The sequence below is a fragment of the Chinchilla lanigera genome, unplaced genomic scaffold, assembly GCF_000276665.1.
Source record: "Chinchilla lanigera isolate Chin_1 unplaced genomic scaffold, ChiLan1.0 scaffold00016, whole genome shotgun sequence".
Lineage (NCBI taxonomy): Eukaryota > Metazoa > Chordata > Mammalia > Rodentia > Chinchillidae > Chinchilla > Chinchilla lanigera.
This window is the reverse complement of record NW_004955417.1, coordinates 29,605,271-29,629,308: the sequence shown is the minus strand read 5'-3', so window position 1 is coordinate 29,629,308 and position 24,038 is coordinate 29,605,271. Positions and strand designations below refer to the sequence as shown.

Below are 24,038 nucleotides of genomic sequence, written 5' to 3'. Positions count from 1 at the left end.
TGCAGGGGCGTGGGGACAACAGGATGCCAGGACACAAAAGGACGGACTCACAGGGGCTGCATCGTGAGGTGCAACTGATGGAACTGCCAGTTCTAGGAAACCTTGGAGTGCAGCGCTGACCGCTCTGCACAGGCTGGATGGGAGGCCATCCACTGTCCACTGCTTCGCAAAGTCAGCCATGTGTCTGATTTCCATATGGGCCTGGAAGTCGGTTTTTCCTGAGACTGGGGAGATGATAGTAGTATTCACCTTCATCCACTCTCACAGTAGGACTCCGCGCTTGACTTCCTGATGGGCTCCCTGTGTTCTCTGCTGTCACACTTCCTTCCCTGCCGCCAGTCGGTTTGTCCTGGCTAGGAAGCCACACCTAAACTTCAACACTGCTTTCACAATAAACGGGACTCATCTGAGGGAGGAAAGCGCATGAGCCTTGTCTCTCTGAAGAGGGACAGTTACGTCAGCCTGGATTCCTGGTCTGTACCGTGCTCTGGGATGGTTAATGCTGCAAAATAAATAACTTTGAGATAAGAAAGGTCTTATCGCAAGTGCAGCCCAGGCTTCTGTGTCACCAGCTTGTTCCTGATGTGAGCACAGTGCTCACACATGGATCGGAACCAACACTTTAGAGCGACCTCATGGCTCGGAAATCAGGTGTGCGCGCGAAGCTGCTCTAGAGCACGGGTCCTCCAGTCCTCCACTCGGAATTCAGCTCTGGAGGGACACAGCCCTAGACTTCAGGTGCTTTTGTTTTTTCCATTGTTACAATTTCCCATGAGGGCCGAGAAAGAAGTTGAGGGCTCCGCTGATGATGTTCAAGTTGTTCCATCAGCAGCCAAGATTCTAATGTCATCTCCCTTGTCTAAAGATTTACAAGAAAACCAAAGGCAGGAGTAAAACCCAGATTAAAAACCTCAGGGAACACATCTCAGGAGCATGCCCTCCGTCCTGGACCTCCCTCACACAGCCCGAAAAGTGAAGTTACCCTGGCAGGGGCAGTCCATGGTGGTCACAAAGTTCCACCCGGCAGTGCCTGAAAGGCACAAGTGAGCCATGAGCCACTGCACCTCTGCTGTCTGCTGCCTCTTCCTCACACTGAAACTGAATTTAAAATCATGCTTCAAGGACAGCTGGCCTTCAGATGCAGTGTCCTTGTGTCTTTACCCTTATCACACCTCTGATGCACGGAAACTTCTCCTTCCCATTTTCAGAAGCTCTTTAGTAGCCAGCTTCCAATCCCAGGTCTTCCTGGACATGGACATGGCCTTTGCTAACCCTGCGCTGCCGTCTCCAGTGTCACATTTCCAGGGCTTGCTCCCTGTGGGAAGGACTAGAACAGCAAAGTATCTGCTCCTCCCTGTCTCTTTCTACCTGCAGGCATTCAGCTCACCAGCTCTATGGCACATTAAAAGCCCATTTTCAAGTCTACCCCAAGTGGACACATAATGGAAGGCTCATCTTTTCCTAAGCTCCTCTTTCCAACCTTGTCTTCTGTTTCTGAATTTCCATCCACCCCACTAAACCCGCACTCCTCCTCTTACCCTGACCCCGTCCTTCAGGACCAGGCAAGTGCCATCATCCATTTGTTTTGAGGGCAGGCAAGAGCAAGATAAGAAGTATAACACCAAGAGACAGAGAAGAGAGTTTCCCACCCATTACTGCTTCCCCAGAACTGATGGCATTGCTCTAACAGACAGTGTGTGCTTGGCCCTTCCCAATTGTGCAAATTTTATTATTCTTCAAAACAGTTTTTTTTTGTTTTGTTTTTGTTTTTCAAGAAATCCATTATCTTCCAGAAATGCAATGTTTTTTGAGGTGACAACCTCAGGAATGGAAGAGATGATCTCTACAGCAAAACCACCTCACACAAAGGTAGAAGGGAGTTCTTCTGACCCCAGCCTGGTCCTCTATTTTAACTATCAAAGACCTCTAAACAGAAACAGACCTTCCTGTTCCACTTCCAATACTGGAGGCACAGCAGGGTCAATGAGATGCCTTTGTGAGCTGACGCCATCTGCTTTGAGCAGGGTTCTCCTCTGCAGGGAGTATGATCTGGCCAGTCCCAGTGGCAAGGGCTTGACTACAGGATGGTGAGTGGCTACAGAAGTCCTCAGCCCTACCCTAGGAATGTTCTAGAGCAGCGATGACGATCCCTTCAGAGCTGATGCAAACAGCTCCCCGCCAGCACTCATGCCACAGGTTCGCCGCCACTGTCCTAGAGGATATCATGCTGCTGGTGCTGCTGCCTCCCCGGCTTTCAGCTAGGAAGCTAAAGCTCTGCCTTTGCCACTCACCATGCCTACTGCTTAGGTCTGCACCATCTCCACATCTCAGGCTCCAGTACCTGAGCTGCCTGGAAAAGCCTACTGCAGACAGGAATCCAGCTGCAAAGAAGCCTGACAAAGGTGCTTTCCTGAGCTCAGAAGACGGTGGAGAATGGGACCAGAGAGGGACTGAGTGAGCCCTGGGGCCCCAGGGCCCAGCTGGAGAAGGAGAGGGTGCCAGGAGACCCTGGGTGAGCCTGACTGCTCAGTATCTGACACCTCAGATACTCCCTTCCTGTGCACTTGGGCAGGAAAGAGGAGATTTTCCCAACTTTTAGCCCTGCAGGCTGGTGGGCATTACAGTGTAAAGTGCTGGGAACACGGCTTGTTAGATACTTAGCACTGAAGATACTTAGTTATACTTGTATAATATGGCACTTATATCTTCTAGGAAATTGTAGCTTTTTAAAAAGTTCATGTAACGAGAGCTAAAATATGTGCATCCTGATGCGAAGACAGTTCATGCAAATTGCAGCGAGTGGCACATACGGTACTGTGTTTGCAAAGCACCGATGAGAATTTTCTCTGGAGGCCTTTTCCAGCTTGCTTCTGGATGTTGTCATTGAAGAATCAAAGGGAACTTGTCTTTCAGCTGCTTCAGATTTGTAACTGTCATAGGCCATAGCTGACACCCCAAGGAAGACAAGGAGAGCTTTCCTCTTTGGAGGGTTTGAAGGGTCCTGCCCTGGGAAGTTGATTTTGAGTTCAGAACAGAACCCTTTGTTTCCATCATGAGGAAACGAGAACAGGAGTACATCCTGTGCTCGTGTGGGAAACAGCAAGATCTTCTTTCACCTTGTTTTAAATCAAGCATTTTGACAGTAAAACAAGTGTTTGTCAAAAGTGTTTGACAACTCTTAGTGTCTAGACAACTGAAAACCCTATCTCTACAATAAAAGAAATCAAATTAGGAACAGACCAAAGAAAAGGGGCGCCCTGATTGCAACACACGGCCCCTCCTGCCGGTCCGGGCAGCCCCGAATCCTTGGGAAACCTTCCACATAAGGCCTGGCAATCCAGCTACCAAGCATTCCTTAGGCTGGCTCTGTACCCTTCCTCCCCGGAAAGGCTCTCTGTCCTCACAGGGCTGGCCTGGACCGTGCAGGGAGGCTGCAGCTGCTTTGACGTGGTGACAAAGGACACTTCGCTGAGGATATGGGCTCAGGCTGCTGGTCACGGTGCTCCAACCATGTGAGCTCAGGAGGTGCAGCGACCTCCTGTGCCTATTGCAGCATGTGTGAGAGGAGGAGTTGGCTTCAGTGCTGCCCTGGGTTGGGAGAAGATCAGATGTGGTCACGGAACACGTGTTATTATCAATAACACCGCCATCACCACAGGCTCCAACTGTCCAAGTGCCGTCAGAGTTAGTAAATGCCTTATTTAGCAAGCACAGCTCCACTCCTGTGTACTTTTTACAGACGGGCTTCATTCGGTTGCTTTCTTCCATAAGCAGTCACTAGAATGAGTGCCGTGTCCTGCCTAGGACCTAACTACTGTGCTGCAGACGGCATCTTCTCCCTGCACCCAGACTTCTGCTAACGCTGCCTATGGACCCGGTGTGGGGACCCATCACACTTCTGGTACATGTGGGTGTGAAAGACAAAGGAAATCCTCAGGTCTTTGCTTAAGAAGTTAAAATTTTGCCCAGTATCAAATATATATATATAATATATATATATATATATTTATACATATATATATTTATATATGTATATATATGCCATATGATGAAAGAATTCTGATTGTAGACAACCTCAGTGCATTTCACAGGATTTAAGAGCTCAGACCCTTCAGGTAACTAGGATGAATTAGATGAAGACAGCCATACTGGCTGAAATCCAGTGGTGCCTGAGAGGGTCCCACCGGATCATGGCTTGGCAGAGCCTGAGCCTCGCCCGGGCACCAGCCTGTTCCTTGGCTCAGCGCACCCTGGGCACATGCTGAACTCCTAAGCTCCCGTGGCTTCTGCCCATATGCACAGGGCAATCCTAATGGATTTCCTAGCATTGTGTCGACCTCTTCGTAATGCGCTATTTCCAATACTGCAGCCCAGGAGCCCACATCTGGTTTGCAAGCAATGCCTCACTCTAATGTAATTTGGTAGAGGCCTGCAGGATGTACTGCATGTCACCGATAATATGTTTCTCAGTTAATACAGCATGGCTGACCACAGATGCTGGCAATGAAGTTAGATGCACGGAAACAAATGATGTATGGAAGTTGTACAGGGAGAAATTACAGAACCCTTTTCTTGCTGCAACCCAGTTACAGTACTGATAGACCGTGTTTTCCCCTCATTAACAATCAGCTCGGGGATGAAAACAGCCTTTGGAATCCTCCATGATCAACAATGATTTCCATCACAACAGATACTGAAAATTGAAGGGCATGAGCCTGCGGAGATATGGTTATCAATTTCCCCTTCCCCATACCTTCATATCTTCAAATCTCCCTCTTCTTCACCATGCCAGTTTAGGTGGGAGACATAAACCCCCAGTCCTCCCCTCCAGGCAGCTAGAGTCTCTCTGACCAGCTAACCACAGAAGCAAGCAGCTCAGGGTCAGGACTCAATGTCAGAGGCTCGGACTATCTTCTACCACCTATGTGGGCAAGTCATTAACGTGCTGTCATCGTCTCACGTGCAAAGTGGTTATTACCTGACTTGCAAAACAGATGTGAGAACTCATGGTGATTATATCACAGAGCACCCAGTATGGCATCTAGAAAATATGCAGACCCCTCTGTTCACAAAGAAAACCCCCAAGATACCAAAAGAGAAAAAAAAAGGAAAATGCACCATGGTGCATGGGTGATGGTCCTGGGCAGGACAACGTGGAAGAAGGAAGCAAGTGCCCAACTCTGCTCTCTGCCAGCGGGTGAGGGGGGAGCACTGTGGTCCTCATGATCAGGGTTCAAGGCCATAGTGCTGGTTGTGACCTGGGACACCACCAAGCAGCTTGCCAGTGTCACCGTCCCAGAGCCATCTGCAGGAAGGGAGCAGGATAGGGACTTCTGTTGGGGAGGATTCGAATTTGGTTGAAGAACTCAGCAATGAGAAAGCAAGACATTATAGTACATTCATAAAACAGAATGCTGTGATTTTCTTTAAGCTTGGGGACCTGGATCAGTACACAAAGAAAGTTAGCTCCAAAGTGACATAAATATTCACAAACTAACCAAGCTAGAAGGAATATGACCTTTCATCTCGATTTCATGACTGTACTATGTGAAGCACAGCACCGGGGAGAAATGACAAGCACTCAGGGGCAACCTCACAATTCAGAAAGAAACGTTCAGATCACTGTTCATCGTTTCCACTCGTTTCCACTCTGCACTGCCAGCCAGCCCAGCATAGCAGGGCCGTCACAGGATCCAGACACCGACCCTAAGTGGCACTAAGTGAAGTTTTTGAATTAAAAGCTTGCCTCAAATTGCAGAAAGTCACTGCATAAAAGGAAGAAAAACCCCTCAAAACTACAGTGTATTCCATAAGGAATCTTTATTTTCTTACTTTTTCTTTTGCAGTGCTAGTCATGGAGCTAAGGGCTTTGCTGGGTAGACCAGGGCTCTGTCAAGGAGCTGTCTGCAGGGAACATTTCCTATGGAATGGTGATTAGCAGAGACTGCAGACGTGCAGATTACACAGATTGGATGAGGTCACTCCAATCACCAGGCCCTGGGGAAAGGGAAAGACACAACCTGCTCATATCCACGGGGCACCTGGCAGCCATGACCCATGGGAGGCCGTTCTGAGTTCACCCCAAGTCCCTGCCATGCTTTGCTCACCCCTGCTCATGCAGTCGAGCTCCTCCCTCCACACACCCTTCCCTGGACCCTGAAACGCTCCCCTTTTCCACCCTCTGCAATCACAGGTCACACCCTGCTTTCATGGTGGGAAGCCTATGCTGCTCGCCTCCACTGCCTCCAACTCTTCTTTTGCTTACTTATTGCTCTTCTTCCCATCCCCCTTCTTTGTTTTGTTTTGTTTTGTTTTGTTTTGTTTTGTTTTGTTTTTTTGAGACAAGGCCTTGCCATGTACTTTTAGGCCAGGCTGGTCTGGAACTCCCAGTGGTCTTCCTGCCTCAGCCTCCCAAGTGCTGGATTACAGGTGTGCACCACCACTCTCTTAAGATAAGTGCACTAGGGCTCCACCTGATTGCAGCAGACACGGCGTTCCCCTGTGTTCATGGTAACCAGCTTCAGTTTACAGATTTAACACCTTATCCTTACTTCCCGTTTGAAGGCTGGCATTTAGCCTATCTACTCTTCATGGGAATCCTTTCCTTCAAAACATCACACTGGCTTTCTCCTCAACCAATTTCAGAAAAAAATCTCTCAGGTAGGTAATCTGATATGTAACAGGTAGATTTAGTGTTACTTTCTACTAACAGTCACCACTGCTACTCTGTTTCACTAAAAAATTATATTTTCAACTCTCATCAATCTCTTCCATCATTTATAACCATTACATTGTATATTTTAAACTTTATCTGAAATAAACAAACAAACAAACAAAAAAACAACAACAAAAAGCCCACTGTGAAATCATGTAGAGAAGACCCACTTCTAGCACACCAGGAGATCTTCCATAATCCAATGATGAGATGGCAAATAATCCAGTTGAAACGGGCAAAGGATCAGAATAGCACTGCTTCAAATCCATGACCAATAAGCTGAAGTTCACATTGCTAATCGCTAATAACTGAAGTTCACATTGCTAATCGCGAGGGTAATACAACACTAACCTCAGTCAGAAACAGTGAGAGCTGGTGGGATAACTTCATAAAAATAGCCAAACATTATACATCAATCAAAAATTAAAATTAATTTTAAAAACCAAATGATAAGTGCTGGCAAGGATACAGAGAAATTAAAGCACTCATGCGCTCTCAGTAAGAATGTAACACGGAACAGCCATTCTGCAAAATACTCGGGAAGTTCCTTCAGAAGTTAAGCCAGGCGTGGTGGCAAAAGCCTGTAATCCCATTACTCATAAGGATGAGGCAGGACAGACAGTCAAGAGTGCAAGGCTGGTTTGGAATACGTAATGACCTCAAGGCCAGTCTAGATTGCATGGTAAGACCCTATCTCAAAACAAAAAACAAAAACATTGAAGAAATTCAAAGACATACCATGTGAGCTAGCAATTCCAATCCTAAGTATAAGCCTCAAAGGATGAAAACACTTGCATATAAATGGTTAAAGCAGGATTATTCTCCCTAAATGTGGAAACCACCCAAATGTCCATTAACCAATTAACAGATACAGAAAAAGTGGTACATCCATTCGGCGGACTGCTACTTGGAAATACAGGACTGAAGTACTGAACCTTAAACTCTGCCCAGGGAAAGAAGTCAGGAGGAGCAGCCCACATAGCAGATGACGTCATTTGTGTGCTGCATCCACAAAAGGCAAATCCACAGAGACAGAGCAGATTGGGATCACCCAGGGATGTACATGTAGGGAAATGGGGGTCACTGCTGACGGGTGGCGATTTCTTCCTGGGATAATGAAAATCTTCGAAAATTGATTGTGGTGATGGATGCAAAGCTCTGTGAATATATTAAAAGCTATTACATTGCATATTTATTTACTTATTTTTTCTTGTGGTCCCGGGGATCAACCCCAGGGCCGTATGTGCACAGAACAAGCATTCTACCACTGAGTCCACCCTTAAACTGCATATTTATGTGGGTGAATTGTGTGGTATGTGAATTCTACCTCAAATAAAGCTTTCATATTAAAAAATATACAAGAAGCCAAGTGGACAGGAGAGGCCTCTGTGAGTGCTTTAAGCATCAAGAAACAGGGCCTACTGCTTTAAACCTGCTTTACAATAAAAACTGGTGGAATGTTCCTATCAGTTGGGTGCCATGACTACGGGGAAAGAAGCCTGATCTTATACGCTGAGTGTTCTCTTCCTGTCAAAACAAATGTAAGAGCCACCTGAAGGTGTTAGTTAATATTACGGGAAGGATCTTTGCATCGTAGTGATGCTCAGAGTCATTATTTTTGGTAATCGCACTATACATCTTGACTCAGGAGAGAATTCTGTACCATCTGCTGTCAAACCTAAACTCCCATCAGGGTCACCTGGGCACATGACAGACTACAGATCACAGGGTCCCTGAAGAATTCCTGATGCAGCAGGGCTGGGGTGCAGCCTTCAACAAGCTGTCGGAAGACCTGCAGACAGCATTCTGAGAACTGCTCATGGTTCTATATGAATCTGTTTCATTATCTCGTGGTCATGCTCTGCCTGTCTTGTCCTGATTGGCTCAAGTATAATTATAACAAAAGTCAAACCTGTTCTGTGATCCATAGAGTAAATCAGAACTGCTACAGTAGAATTGCTTGATCAAGAGAAAAATATTGAGTAAGGCAGAATTAGTCATGTGCTTGCTGAATGGACCAAGTTTTGAGTTTGAGATATCAAGACAGCAAGACTTGAGCAGTGGGACAGGAATGACATGGAAAGGTTACCGGACAGTTGGACTTCAGTGCCTTAAACGATGCAGGGAGCTAGGAGAAAGAATGACAAAGCCTTGGGTGACAGCCACTAGGCGTCCCTGCTTCCTCACTGACCCATCTGGAGCCACACTCTGGACTCTGCAGCCTGTGGAACAGCAGTCGCTGTGTTCATCCGACCCCAGGCTGGTTTGTGACACAGGCTCTGAGGTGTGGTAAGTGTCACCGTGTGATGAGAGGCCTGTCTCCACAAATTCCAGGGTGACCTCTTACAATAAGTAAACTTGCTTCCTCAGACAGCCCTGATTGGGCAGCTTTCCGTGGGAGTCCAGTGAATGACTTCTCCAAAAGATGTTAACATGCAATGTCACAGTCAGCTCTGACAACAGGGCTCTCCATGCCAGTGTGGGCTGTCAAGGGTAGCATATGCTCTGTCAAATGTGAAAATGCATGGTAAAACAAAGAGCCATCTTGTGCTCCTCAGAATAGGCAGCTGGAAAATTGAACATGCTAAACACTCCATACTGGCCTCAGTCACATCAAAAGCAGTGTCTGCGTCTAGCTATCTGTGTATTCCAGGGAAGCAAAGTTAAACTACACAGGCCTGGCACTGGGAGGGCATGACACGATGTTCCTGGCTGAGGGTTAAAGGACATGGTTTATTTGAGAAATCTTAAAGAAAAGAAAAGGAAAAAGGATATCTCTTGTAAAATGACTTTACTGATGGCCAAAATAACAACAACTGGTATAGTTTATGTCTAGATGCTCCCCAAAGCCTCATGTGCTCATAGGTGGGGCTTTGGGAGGGGACTGGACCATGAATGTGATGCTGGATTAGTCCACTGATTGCTAGGTGTGATGTTGGGAGCTGAAGCTTGGTGGGCAGAGGTGGGTCACTGTGGGTGTGGCCTGGAGAGTATCTAACCCTCCTCCTCCCTTGATTCCTCTCTGCTTCCTGCCTGCCCTGCCATGCACTGTTTCTCCTCTGTCATGCCACCCTCTGTTGGAGTCAATTGACTATGGAATAAAATCTTTACAAACTGTGAACTAAAATGAACATTTCCTCCTTTAACTTGTGGTTGTCAGGTATCTTGTCCTAGCAATGAGAAAGTGACAAAGGCAACAACTATCCAAAAAGGTTTTGGAAACACAGGTCACTGTGCCTCCTTCTTGAATATGTCTAGCGTAAGTTATTACATTTGTGGTAGGTGCTGAATACACTTTGGCACATTTTATCCTGAGAAAGTATCTTTAGGTACTGAAGTTAGATAACATTCAGTTCAAACTACTAATTCTGAAGGTAATTTGTAGTTTCCCCCTCCTTCATTACAGTTACTAACATATAATGTGGCATTCATGTTCTGTGGAAATTCTGGGGAATTTGAAGCCTTACACGGAGCACATGTGGCTACTGGTGACACTGAAGAGCAGTAGTCGTAGCAGTGAACTCAGGTGTGGTCCAGGGAATGGCAGCTGTTGATGAAGACAGTCACAAGCACCACGGGTGGCCCTGAGGTCAAGCACTCACAGGGAAAAGAGGGTGTGTCCCTGCCTCTTGGGGTTCCTGTACACAGTGTCCATGTTTGACTAATTAGTTGAGTTAGTCTGGTGGCTCCCACTGACCACTAATTTACAAAACCACAAATTTGGAAATTAGCTTTAGAGACTCATTTGGGGGCTAAGCATTTCTACTTTAATCTGTTAGAGACAACAGTGATCATTTCTTACCACTTCATTTCATAAAATGTCTATTTTGACACTGAAAAATCAGAAACTAAACAACGAAAATTAGCAATCTTAGCCGCTGTTATCTACAGTTTTCTCATTTTGCAGTCTAGATCAATACTACCTTTATTTTGCACTTGGGAATGAGTGACCTTGTCACCAAAATCCTGGATTCCCACCCACCATGACCTCCTGGCTTTATTCTGCAAAACATTCTACAGTTTTAGGCAAATGCACCTCAAAGTCAGGAGGAAAGGCTCCCTACACACAGTGAAGGACACGCACAGGAAAAGCCTAGATATAAGAAATTTCCCCAGGAAAGCATAAAAATCAAGAGGACAAAATCAGGTCACAGTTGCTTGATAGTCTTCAGCATCAGGAAGTTTTCATTGTATTTTATTTTATTTTTTTATTTTAAAGAGTAAAAGAAGCATGACATAGTAGTGGGGGGGGGTTACCAAATTACAGACAAAGTGGTAGGAGATTATCAATGGTGGTTGTTTTACATATTGTTATCTACAAGATAGTTTCTCAGGAAAATAAATAGACAAATAATAGTGAGTTACAGACAAAAGTGGTAGGAGACCATCAATAGTTGTTGTACTATACTTTGGTATCTTCAAAGTGGCTTCTAAAGCAAATAAATAGAGCTATACATGAGTGACCAATTGAATAATCATTGACTATTCTCAACGGTTGTTGTACGAAACACATAATACTAAACATACCTCCATTTACGAAATAGCATAGGAGCAATACAAACATTACAGAGTTATGGACAGAGTAGTAGAAAAATATCAGTGGCTGCTTCAAAGTGGTTTCTCAAGAAGACAGAGATACACAAGAAAGATCTAACAAGTAGTTACACCCTAAGGGTTGTGAAAAATAGCATATTACCTCCTCACTTGTGACTCCTTTCATTGAGGTGTGACAGCTGGAAGGAAGGCCAGGATTGAAAAGAAGGACCGAGAGACTTGCACCTGTGTGTAGCAACAGGCTGTTTTCTTTTTCCTCGATAGTCATGATTACCCAGGACTCCTCGATGGAGATGACAGTGTGACCAGAGGGAGAAGGCAGAGTATGCCCCATCCCCCCTCATTCCTGTTGGACTAACTGGTAGGATGTGTCTGAGCTCTGGAGCCTCCGCTTCAGAGGGCAGACAGATCTCCAGTGGTCACCTTTGCATTCAGGGCATGGCCCAGGGGGCTTCTAAGGGTAGTGGCCTGGCTTTTAACAGTGATAGCAGATGAATATAGTCATTGAGTTCTTCTTGGGGCCCCAAGAATCAGACTTAGGGTCTGTTTCTCTTAGTGCTGTTGTAAAAGTGCTGCTTTTTCTTGGTCTCTTTGTTTTCTCTCCTTGGCCTCCTCCTCTTCATGGCTATAGAACACTGAGGAGGCAATTCTTACTAACAGCTCAAGTGAGCCATCTGGGGCGAAAGCCAATTTGTAGCTTTTTCTCTCCAGTCTCCCATTGCATTGGGACCCCACAACCACTTTTCATTGTATTTTAAATGAGCCACAGTTGGAAAGATGCACAGAAGACCTGGGTAATCACGACAGAGGTCCCCACATAACAGACAGAATAGCTTTGTGGCAGCCAAACCATTTCACCTATTGTGGGGTTTTGTCTCTTTAATCACAATCCTGGACCTGTAGTCCATACTCCCTGAGCAAGGCCTGCCCAGGATTCTGGTAAATGTTTGGCTGTGTGGCTGCAAAGCCCCACTGAGCTCAGAGCCAGGGTTATGCCGGATATCTGCCTGTACAGGTGACAGCTCCAGAGATGTCACAGCAACAGTAAGCCTCAGGTATCTCTTTTTATAGGGTTGGCAATGTCTATCACTGAATGCCTGGCTTCAATTGATAGCATTTATAATTTGCCAAGTAATAAGCATCCCTGCTTTATTCTCCAAATGTTTAAACTCTGAAAAGGACTGAAAGAAGGTGTGGGGGAGACAAGGGAAGGAAAGGGGTTGTACAGACTCAGATGTTGAATATCTGCACCAATTCCCCATGATAAATGTAATCTTTATGTTTGGCAAATATGTACCAATTAGAAAAATAAGAATAAATAAAATAAAAGCTGAATCAGAAAAAAAAATTTAGATGGATATCAACAAAATCTTTCTATCAACAAGACTACTTTCTCTTAGTCATGTCATGAGAACCTGGAATGAATAAACATAATGCATGTTTGCAGCATGCAAGCAAATCCATAGATGCATTTTAAATCTTCATGGCCTCATCTTTACCATCACTTGAAATATCTAGCTAATTTTCCAGAAAAACACTAAAAGCAATGGAAAAAGACCATCAAAATCTCAGTGAGTCTGATTCTATGCAAATATGTCTGAATGCATTTTTGAAATTTTATAAACACCTCAGGGAAAATATCTAAATGAAAGTGCACTCAGGGACGTCACTTTGTATGAATTTCAATTTCTTTTGTCATAGTCATGAAAACACTTTGGGTGAGTAATCCAAAAGCAAAGAGTAGTTGAGCTAATCTAATATTTTGTCAATTGTTGGAGTAGAACTGATTTTCGATCACAGCAGGAGTCTGCCGTGCTTGAGTGTATGAAGCTGAAAGCCCCACAGGAGAGGAACCTCCCCTCCCCGAATCTCACGGATTGATGGTATCGTGCCTGTCTCAGACCCACAGCTCCCCACTCGGGGCTATATCTCGACGGGAGGCCAGGGAACCCTGTGTGCTCCTAAGGACTTAGGAGCTGAACTTGCTGAGATCATGCACTACATTTCACAGACCCAGATCAAAGGGAAATTTTCACTTGAGCTCAGCTTCATATTTATAATTAATAGTTTCAACTCACCAAATAAAATTACATGACCTCTGGAAGTGTGGCTGTGAAAGCACTTGATGCTGGGGAATTAAAACACACTCAAAGCCTCAAGCTTAGCTATTATGAAAAATAGACACTTCTTACTACTTGCAAATAGCATGAACAAGTTAAATAGCATGGAGCAATTAAATCATTTTGACTCTAATAAAAAAATGATACTGCCTGAACTACTAGTAGTAAAACTAAAGCTACTCAGTAAAGAAAATGTAATTTTTTTCTTTGATCAGGGTTTTGACATGCAGTTCAAGCTGGCCGCAAACTCAAAGCAATCCTCCTGTTTCAGCCTCCTGAGTGCTGAGATTACAACTGTGTGTCACAATGCCCGGTAAAATGTAATGATTAAAAGAGAACACATGCATAAATGTTGAATATGAGTAGAAAGCAGCAGCAGGAAAGAGCTGTCACTCTGTGGTACTTCCTAGACATCCCATGGAAGGGGCCAGGGTGGCAAGATGAATTCACTGATCCAGCTCAAGCAGCAGTGACTGGTCTGTGTCGAATGAGAGGGACACAGAGGGTGGACACTCAAGTGCTGGCATGGCCACTGTGCCCCATTCTAGCCAGTCACAGTGTCCACAGTCAAATTCCCCCATGACAAGGACACATCTACCCACAGTGCCCCAAATGAGGCAGACACCCCGAAATGGCTTTGCCTCTAACTTGAAGCATGTACCACCGACACCAATACTGTGGGCGGGAGCCAGGTTGAAACAATTCCCAGCATACCAGATGTTCCAGACTTTTAATTTTTGGATCCAATTGAAAAAAATTTACACAATGAGAATGGAGAGGGACGGGGATCAGTTTTGTGTTTTCAACTTTTATTTTGCTAAGTAAACACATAAAAGCTACCACAAAAAGTATAGAGAAGGTATAATCTTAGAATAAAGGTTAATTTCTTCCAAGAAATGACACCAAGTAATTTCAGGCACCAACATTCACTGTGCAGACAATGCTGTTCCCTGATGGATGTTACATTATATGTGGTTGCTCACTAAACTCACACACATATTAACAGCCATTATACCATAGGCAATGCACTGTTTAGTGCAGTTTGTGTTTATGTACTGAAATCAGCCTCAGAGTCTATAGGGGAAGACCACTGAATAATAAATCTAAGATGCAAGTTGGGCAATGACAATAAATTTCCAATTTTCATAGTTTACAAAAACATTCATTTGTCTACTGTAAAAATTCTTAATGCAAGATAAAAATATTCTTATGAATGAAATCTCGTACTACCTCCCTAGGCATTCAAATGTGTTCAGGTGTACTGTTAAATATTTGAAGTAGATAGTAATGAGGAGGCTGTACTGGTGAAAAAGGTTATTTATTACTTCATTTTTTTTTCTCTCATAACATCTAATTAGTGCTATTTTCCAAGTGATTGTATTAAAAATATAATATGAATTATCCTCATAAATACGAGGTCACTGTGAGGTCCTTCACAATTTGGAAACCAGACTACATCAAGACTGCTGAGCACGGAATATCTTTCCATTTTCTGAAAGCTTCTTCAATCTTCTTTTTCAAAGTATAGGAGTTTTCACTGTAAAGATGTTTCACTTCTTTTGTTAGATTAACTCTTAAGTATTTCAATTTTTTGGATGCTATTGTGAAAGGTATGGTTTCCTTAATTTCTCTCTTAGTGTGTTTGTTGTTTGTGTACAGGAATGCTATTGGTATAAACTCTGTTGCTTCTGTTGTTTGGGTGTTGTTCTGTTCATGTCTGTTTGTTAATGTGTTTTCTCGTTCTTTATCTTTAAAAAAAAAAAAAAAGGCTGCTGTCAGCACCCTGTTCTGCCCCGCGCTGAACTGCCCTGAGTTTGTTCTGTGTGAAATTCCACTTGCACCTTGGCAAAGGCAAAGCCTACCCCACATCCAGGGAGTAACCCAAGCTTTCTGCTGGCCTGTGTGGCTCCCTGCCACCCTCATTGACAAGCTCGCTGCCTCAGCCTCCCTCACACCGCCACTTCCTTGAGGGCTCGTCCGGTCCTTTCCACTTCCTGTTGTTGTGCCGGAAGCGGAAATGGCTGCCTTGTGGCGCTTCACTTTCTGTGTCCGCAGCGCCTCCTCTGAAGAATCTTTCCTTATCAAGTCCCATCCTCCAGCATCACCCTCGGGCCTTTGTTCTGCGGGATTGGACACTGCTGTGTGTCATTGAGCGTGTATTTATTTATAGGTGTCTTCCCCGCCTCAGCTGCTTGAAGCAGGTACTTGCGTGCATTCGTTCAAGGTGCTGCCCACAGAATTAAAGCTTGTAACTGGGGGCACTCACAAATACGTGTTGAGTAAAGAGACGGGGAACATAAATACATGAAAACACTTCTAAGGTACATAAGGTAAAAGAGTGTCAGGCCGTATATTTGTGTGTGTGTGTGTGTGTGTGTGTGTGTGTGCGCGCGCGCGCACGCTCATCTTGGAGTTTATTCACTTAACAGTGGAGCTTTCAGCTGTGCTCAGAACTAGTAGGCTAACTATGCATTATTCTTTCTTCAACCTTTTTGGTTTTGTCCACGTTTTCTTTTAGAGATTCCTTTTTTTTTTTTAGTTTATGGGTACAATTTAGGTATTCATAATGATCACATTTATCATACGGAACATGTACCTGTACATGATACTCTTTCTTCCCCACTGCTCTCCCTGCCCTTCAGGTAAAGTACACTAATTTGCCTCTTGAGTTATGTGAGAATTATTTAAAATTTCCTATTCATTTACAACCTAAATTATTCTCAAAACTAAAGCAATGACCCTATTCTTAAAAGGGGAGCACAACTCCAGTTCACATTAATGAAGTGAATTCTTTCAGCAAACATACAATTTTGTCAGAAAGTATTTTTTTTCTTCTTTTGGCTGAAAACAAACCAAATAAATAGAAAAAGAAAATTAATAAATAAACAAGAAGATAGAGAATGTAAAGTAGGATGAAAGAAGAGTTGGTAATTTCATACACTGTTAGCAAACAATGTTTAAGACTTGACAGTGGATTTTATTTGGTGAGGTTGAAAATAACATACCTTAGGCTACATTACTCTTTTAATATAAACTAAAAATATCCCATAGTCCATTCATTGGTTTTCATATAAATTTTTCAAGTTCTAATAGGGCTGGTGTTTAGTAACTCTTGTCTTAAGGGTAAAAATGGACTGTCCACTTTTATGTTAAAGCTTCTACCACCTAAGGCAATGGTGGTGAACATACAGCATATGTGTTACTGTGTTTTTCTTTTAAGGTAAAAGATGTTAATGTATGAGTTGTGTTTTCTGAACTAAAACCTCAGTATTCAGGTTTAATTGCAGTGTTGTTACTTTGTGATAAATAAATGGGTTTGGGGTTACTATCTGGGCACTGGTCTCTAAAAGTTTTGCCATCAGTGGTCAAAGGAAATATTCGCTATAGCTCTTTCACAAGACAGTAAATTAGGACTTTTCCAAAGCATAACTCCAAAGCACTTACTTGTATTTTTTGACCTGGATGATATTCAAAAAGGAAGGCAACACATGACCCGGTAACAATCCCTGAAAAGCACTTGATTTGAGGGTTTATATTTTTTCTCAATAAAAGTTGTGAGTTTGGGATGATCAGTAACTATTTCTAAGGACTGTAGCCCAGTGAGTGTGGGAAGGGGTCGTCAAGTGTGGGCTTTAGCCCTGAGTGAGAATGGACCCAGCGGGCACCCCGGAGACTCACCCTGCAGCCTCACACTCATTCACTCCCCAGAAAGTCCTCTAAGCCAGCCAAACTCACCAAACAATGCTCTTCAAAAACGTAACTCATGTCTTGTTGGCACTAGTGTTTAAGCACAAAAATAAAATATTCTTTTATTAATTATATGATTTTTCCAAAGAGAAAGAGGTAGATATAAGAAGAAAATATTCAGGAAGTTTCCTGTAACTAGTTAATTTTTAAAATGTGTTTGTTTTGTTTTGTTTTCTATGGACAGGGTCTCACTATGTATTTCAGGCCAGCATTAAACGCCTAGCAATCCTCCTGCCTCAGCCTCCCAAGTGCTAGGATTACAGGTATGTGTCACAACACCTAGTGAAGCTTAATTTCTAAAAAGCTATTTCTAAAGGAACATTATTCAAAGACAAAAAATAGGTGAGGGTTTTAAAAATATAATGTATTTACTTAATGTGTCAACACCAAGCCAAAATAGTATTAATCACTTTAATAAGAAAGGATTTCAATTTTGAAAAGGCATATTATGAATAGAAAGACATTGAAATTTTACAGAATTCAGTAAACTGACATTAACTCATATAGTCACATTCTCCCTTAAAGTTTACGTACTCTTGGAGACCAATTTGCATTTTTCTTGAACTGTGGTTGGGTCTGTTTTATTCTTTTTTCCTATCTTGGGATATTTTCTCCAGTTCCCCTCAATCTCAACTTCCTCATCTGTACTATATCTCCTCTCTTTGCCTACAGACCATTACAACTGCCATTGCCATTAACAGGAGGATTTTTTGATTTTAGGCTCCAGACCCTCTCTGTCTTTGCAGAACCTCAGTTTAATAGGCGCTTGTTCAGTACGTACTGCCTTGCTGACAGATGTGTGTGCGCGTTAGCTGGCCAACAGTGCATCTTCCTGTCTCACAGAGTTCTCTAATTGTTTTCAATTAGAAATCCTGGTTTCGTACTTATATGTAGCCTTTCTCTTTCATCCTTTCCTGTAATTATAAACAGTTGGTAATTCCGACTTTCTCTCTTTTATTGTAAAACTGGGGCTAAAAGCTTCTCTTTCCATAACTACTTACCTCTCACACCTTGAGTTCTGCTCGCTCCAGAAAGAGAGACAGTCTAAGTATCTACTTCCTCTGCCACTGCGGGACCACAGTGCCGCCCCCAGAGCCTGGACCTGAGGCACTAATGGGACAAGCTGTCTGCACAAGGCTGGCCACCTGGCTTTTGAGGAAAGGCCCTGGCTTCCCAGTGCCCCTCCTCAGGAGGAACTCTGCTTCCTCCCTGCAGAAGTCTCTCCACAAAATGCAGGGGTCAGGGGTGGTGTGGGCAAGGTGCTTCTTCATGTCTTCATTAAATAGCTTAGATATAAATGTCACATGCAGTGTAAGTAATCTGAAAAGGCATCATTTCTACATTTCTAACTTGGCACTTTTGTCAACCCTAGGATTCTAAAAAAAAACCTCATTGGATAAACAAGAGAATTCAATGAATTCTCATCTTATACTGGGGTTGAACTTGCTGATGTTCAGCAGCAGCATTGTGAACCATAAGCCTGTTCAATGAAGACCGTCCCTCACTTGTAAACTGGCCAGTACACTGACAACTTGCACAGGTTGGACTTACTGTATTTCCACTCTGTGGACATGCATAGCAATACTTTTTTACTTTTTATATTCTATTAGCCAACTGGATGAAAATGATTCTTGGACAGTTATCAGTACATTGCTCATTGTATATAAGAAATTCAACTCTGTGAAAAGAGCAGGCTCCATGATGGGTCTTTCTCTAAAGTGAAAAGGGAGATCAGTCGGTAAGACACCTTCCCAGAAATGTGTGCTTTTCCCAGGGCCTGAGGTCTGCAACACAGTAGGGCTGCAGCCCCCAGCGGCACAGCACTTTGTGACCCAGCAGTACTTGAATAGTTTTACCTCACAGCAGAGAATCTGCCATCATAAAAAAGAAATTAGAAAATGACTGAAGTCCAAATCCCGGAGTGAGATACATGGAGTAAGTGTCCTATAAAGTGAGGTTTTCACATGTGACCATGTCACTCTGTGACATCAAACAGCAATCCTCCAGTGAAAACAAGAAGATGGCAAAGTAGCATGACGATTTGAAGCCATTTTTGTAAAAGTAAAAAGTGAATAGTGAATATATATGGAAAATAAGACAACAGTGTTTTTAACAATAGTTTTGTGTGAGTAGTAGGTCACTTTCAGTTTCTGCTTTGTAATTTTCTGTAGTGTTTACCTCTTTGCCGTTAGCATTTTCCTTTATATTCAGGAATAAATGCAAGAGATGTACTTGTATTTACAACAAACAAACAAATACACAAATCCAAACCATTTCATTTGAGGCAAAAATAAAAGCAAATACCCCTGGATTTCCACAGACACTCAGGCGCTTGCTTGTTAAGCCAGAGTTCCGTGGCTCTTCTGGAATCTCTGCCAGCACTGAGTCCCATGGAGAGCGGCTGTTCCCCTGAACCCCTGCCGCGTGCCCCTTAGCATGGCTCGAGCTGCCTGGTGCCACGGTGGGACCTGCACTTTGCCTCTCACTGTCCCGAGACTTCTGCCTGTACATGAACTCCGGCTGAATCTCCTCCATCTGCCAGACACCAGTGCTGAAGATACTTTGGGACAAAAACTGAACCTTGTTCAGGTGTCATAGTGCAAAATAATCCGATGTCAAGAAGATTTTTTTTTTTTGCAAAATCAAGTTAAGCCTCTGCTAGGTGTTCCCTCCAAATCCTGTCAAAGTACAGTAACCCTGAAACAGTAGCGAGGGGTGCAGTGGGCCTAAGGGGGCTGAGAGGACTCCATTTAGAAGTATCTTGAGGAGGCGGACGATTTTCTGGCCTTCCAGCTGCATTATAGCAATGTTGTCCTTTGATTCTGCTGAACATTTTCATATCATGATGAAAACCTGACAGTTTCTAGACTGTTCAGCAAAATGTAGAACTACAAATTCTACTTCGTAGTTTGAGAAGCTCATTTTAAATGGTTTTGCCTCTTTCAGCTGAATCTCTGATAGCATCAATCTGCCCAACTCCCCACTCCAGGAAAGCGGGAGGTTTTTACCTGTCTCCCTTGCTGTTCTAATCCCAAGAGTGTTCCCAGCTCTGCTAAGCGGAGTCCAGAACTGGAGGAGGAACTGAGGGGAAACGTTTCCAAGCGGGATGCAGGCAGCGAGAGCGCGCTCTCACACAGGAAGTCTGCAGCTGAGTTACGGCTCTCCGTGCAGGCCAGGCTGCCTTCATTCACTTGGCAAATCCAGTACGTGGTGCTTACAAAATGCAAATAACAAGACTACATTCCTGTGGAAGCTGGCATGAGGGTTCTGGTGGTTAATATTTGAAAGCATCTAAAACAGATGGCACGTAAATGTTCACTCCTGATAATACTTACTTAGCTTGCACTCCATAAGATCATATTCTTGTAATGTTTTGTTCTCCTTTGCTGATAGACTACAGTTTTCTAAAACTTGGAAGCATCCTAAATTGTACTTCCTTTGAGATTCTGTGTGAAAGAGTCAGAATATATATATATCGATATATATAGTGCCGTACGTACCCATGACTACTAGAGAAAAAATGTTTTTAAAAATACCAAAAGATAATTTTTATAGCTGGTATTTAAAAGCTTGGAGCACTGCTTGGAGAGTTGCTTAAGAGAATGTAAGAACTTAGCCAATATTTTCTAAATTCCTAGGTTAAACATGAGGACCATCAGAAGGACGCAAGCATGTCTCGAGTGAAGTAAAACTCCATGCGGGGAGGTGGCTGAGGCTATCACACCCACAAGGTGAGCAGACCAAACCGACACAGGCTGAAGAGAGTTAGGACCAAAGCCCCCTGCTGCCGTGGGCAAGCAACCAGCAGAGTGCGGTGCGGCAGAAGTGGAGCTCAGAAGCAACAGAGATAAGAGCTGGCGGGGCATGGTGACTTCCGGTCCCAGGCAGTGCCCAGAGCTCCCTGTGGACAGCCGTGTCCCTTCTGAGGTCCTTGCACACCCGCCGGAAGCACACGACTCCCCTGGTGACAATGTGAGCACAGCCAGGCTGCTCCGGCAGGGCCCCATGCAGTGAGGTCAGGACACAGCCCTCGGCTCGCACTTGAGTCACTGCCCATGTGTAACCCAATTGATCGGTCGCTTGGTGTATTTCTGATGAAGTTGGTATTTTCAGGATTTAAAAACAGAGCCAGATCACAGGCCACAACAATTCCATTAAATTAATGTAACTCTGTGAAGGATCATAGGGAAAATCTTAGGAATACGAAAGGCTCATGTGGAATGGAAACAGTAATGATTTCTGAATCCGTGTAAACGACCTGTTTGAATATCTCAGATTCACCCTCTGCTCACACTCTGCACCAGCACGTGGGCAGTTCACACGCTCCCAGGGAGGATGGAGACATCAAAGGCCACCCAGTTGTGGGGACGGGGCGGGGACACGGTGCTGAAGAGACAGAACAGGAGCTCGCTGCCGAGAGGTCTCATGGGGACTCTGTGGGTGCCAGGAAGGAAGGGCGCCATCCACGCAAACACCCAAGCATCCTCAAGCAAAATTTCTGCACTGTCAGAACGTGGGGTGTGGAGAATTCTTAGAAATTTCAGGTATGTGATTTACACAAGATCCCCAGGATTTGAGGTTTCCACCGAGGACGATAATGCAGCTGCTGCTGATTTCCTGTTTCTCGTTTTGCCACTGGTCTCTACAGCATGCACCGACAGAACACGTGCCGAATTCCAGCGCCACACTCTCCCTTTGCATTTAGATGTCCCTAAACTAAACCACAGCACACCAGGGCAGCTGGTAACAGGCAAGGCAGGAGGCAGGACCCGGAGTTGGTTCCAACTCACACTTGAGCCACACCAGGCTGCACTGTTCTGAGGTCCAGGTCCCCTCTGTTTGCTCTTCCTCCTCCTCCCCCTCCTCTCCTCCTCTTCCACTCCTTGCCCTCCCCTTTCCTCCTCTTTCCTGGCATGCTGTCTGCGTTTTGAGGATTTATCTTCCACAAACATTTGTCAAGGGTAGGAATTCTTTAAATGAACGTATGACTATCTCTTAGGGATGTGAAAGGGTTTAAATATTCTACAGAAAATAACTTTTTAAACTGTTTAATAACAATTTCATTTTAATAATAATATCAAAAGGAAATGTGTCATAACAATTTGCAATTTAAATAGCCTTTTCACTCTTTACAGAACACACTTCAACACTTTGAATTCTTTTTTTCCCAACTCACGATCCTCACCACCCAGGCCCAGCTTGCAAAGATGAACCCCAGAGAATCCACGAGCACTAGGTGCTTCAGGAACGCTGCTCTGAGTTGAATAAGAATGCCATCTGCTCTAAGGAAGCTGCTGACCTGAGTACAGATACACTTAAGGAGCTCAGTTCAAGTAGGAAACAACCCTTTAATCTGATGCTGCCTCTATTTCCAGCCCAAAATGAAAGATGCTCAAGGGAGGGAAAAGATCCCCAGCATTTTCTTACATTCATGCACTGAATGCTGTGAATTTGTGTGCACATCACTCATGCAGCTCTTTATATGAAAAGAACCAGAGTTCAGTAAAATGGCTTCAAATTTATCCCTGCGAGTGTCGCTCTTCAGCGCCATAGAAAAGTCGACGATGTGCCAGCAAAGCATCTTTGTACTTCTCTTCTTGAACTGCAAATGTGTTTGAACAGGAACTGAAAGTCAGAGATTTCGCAGAATGCCAGCTATTTAGAGATAGGCATCTACGGGGAGCTTTGCTCTCCCAAATTTGAATTCTACTCAGTTGGATTTGAATAGATTGAATAGATTTGTTGAAAGACGCAGCCTCGGGAGGGCAGGTCCTGAGGAGGACTGTCCACCCTCGGGCACGGTCACACCTACGGCTCATGGGCCCCCAGCAGATGGAAGGACACCCGCGGTGTCTGGTCCTGCCCCAGCTCCCAGGCACTTCCCAGGGCCCCAGACAGCGCAGCACTGACAGTGTCCAACTCTCTCACTCAGCTCCGCTCCTCCCTTCCACGCACCGGACAGCAATCCAGAAACCAGGTTTTTAAGGCCCCTTCCTGCCCAAGTTGTGGTGCACAACCAGCTCCCAGGATATGGCTCCGACATACGTGCATGTGTGTTTAGGCCTGGAAGGTAGATCACTCACCACGGCAGATTGGAGACGGACATGGCAGCGACCTGCGGAGCGCTCTCGGCTTCAGGACAGGAAATGAATCAGTGCGTCCAGGTGATGAGGCCTCTGGCAAGCTTTGCTTTGCTGTCGGAACAGTGCAGTCTGCGATGATCTAAGCAAAAAGGAACACAGTGATACCTCCGTCATCACAACCTGTGGCAGATTCATTCCAAACAGATCAACAGCTGTGTTATAGCACAAGCTAAGCCAAAGAAAAATGGGATGGTTTTTCCTAAACTATGATACTTCATGAATCAGTGAAAAAATTAAACCACCATATGATGACCTCAAGGCCTTACTTCTGAACCAACTGAATGGTTTTTTAACTGTTCTTTCCCTGAAGTACAAGACAAGGCGTGATAAGGAAATACAATAAATGTTTACGTTTTACAAAATGCATTACAGTAAAAGACCCATTGCCGTTAACCATCCTCAAAACACTGCCTCTCACTCCAACACACTCATCCCATGGTCCTTGGCTGTCTGAAGCAGTTCTGGAGTCCTCTTTTGTGAGTGTCATTAGCTGCGCTGCCATGGTGGCCTCCATGTCCGGACTGGATTTAAAACATTTTTTCTTCTTGGTCATTTGAGTTTGGAAGGTCCCGGAGTTACACAGGACCAGATGTGGAGGGTGAGGACATGGCAGTGTTCTTTCTCTTTGACAGCCTGCCTTTCTCTTTGACGGCTGTCCACAGCAGCCATCACATATTTCGGGTCATATCTTATAAAGACTCTCATGACGAAGCACTGCCAGAACTGCTTCAGAAAGCAGAGAGAATGATGAGATAAGCG

At 44.3% G+C, this 24,038-nt stretch overlaps 1 protein-coding gene across 1 annotated transcript in view; it reads right to left on the bottom strand.

Annotated features, from left to right (window-relative positions):
* The window catches only part of Oxr1 (oxidation resistance 1), a 269,080-nt gene extending 245,733 nt beyond the window's left edge, over nucleotides 1-23,347 (bottom strand). The window contains exon 1 of the mRNA XM_005381956.2: nucleotides 23,220-23,347. Within this exon, the coding sequence (XP_005382013.1) occupies nucleotides 23,220-23,242 (23 nt within the window). The 5' untranslated portion in view covers nucleotides 23,243-23,347. The remainder of the gene's footprint in view (nucleotides 1-23,219) is intronic.
* Nucleotides 23,348-24,038: the final 691 nt, after the last annotated feature.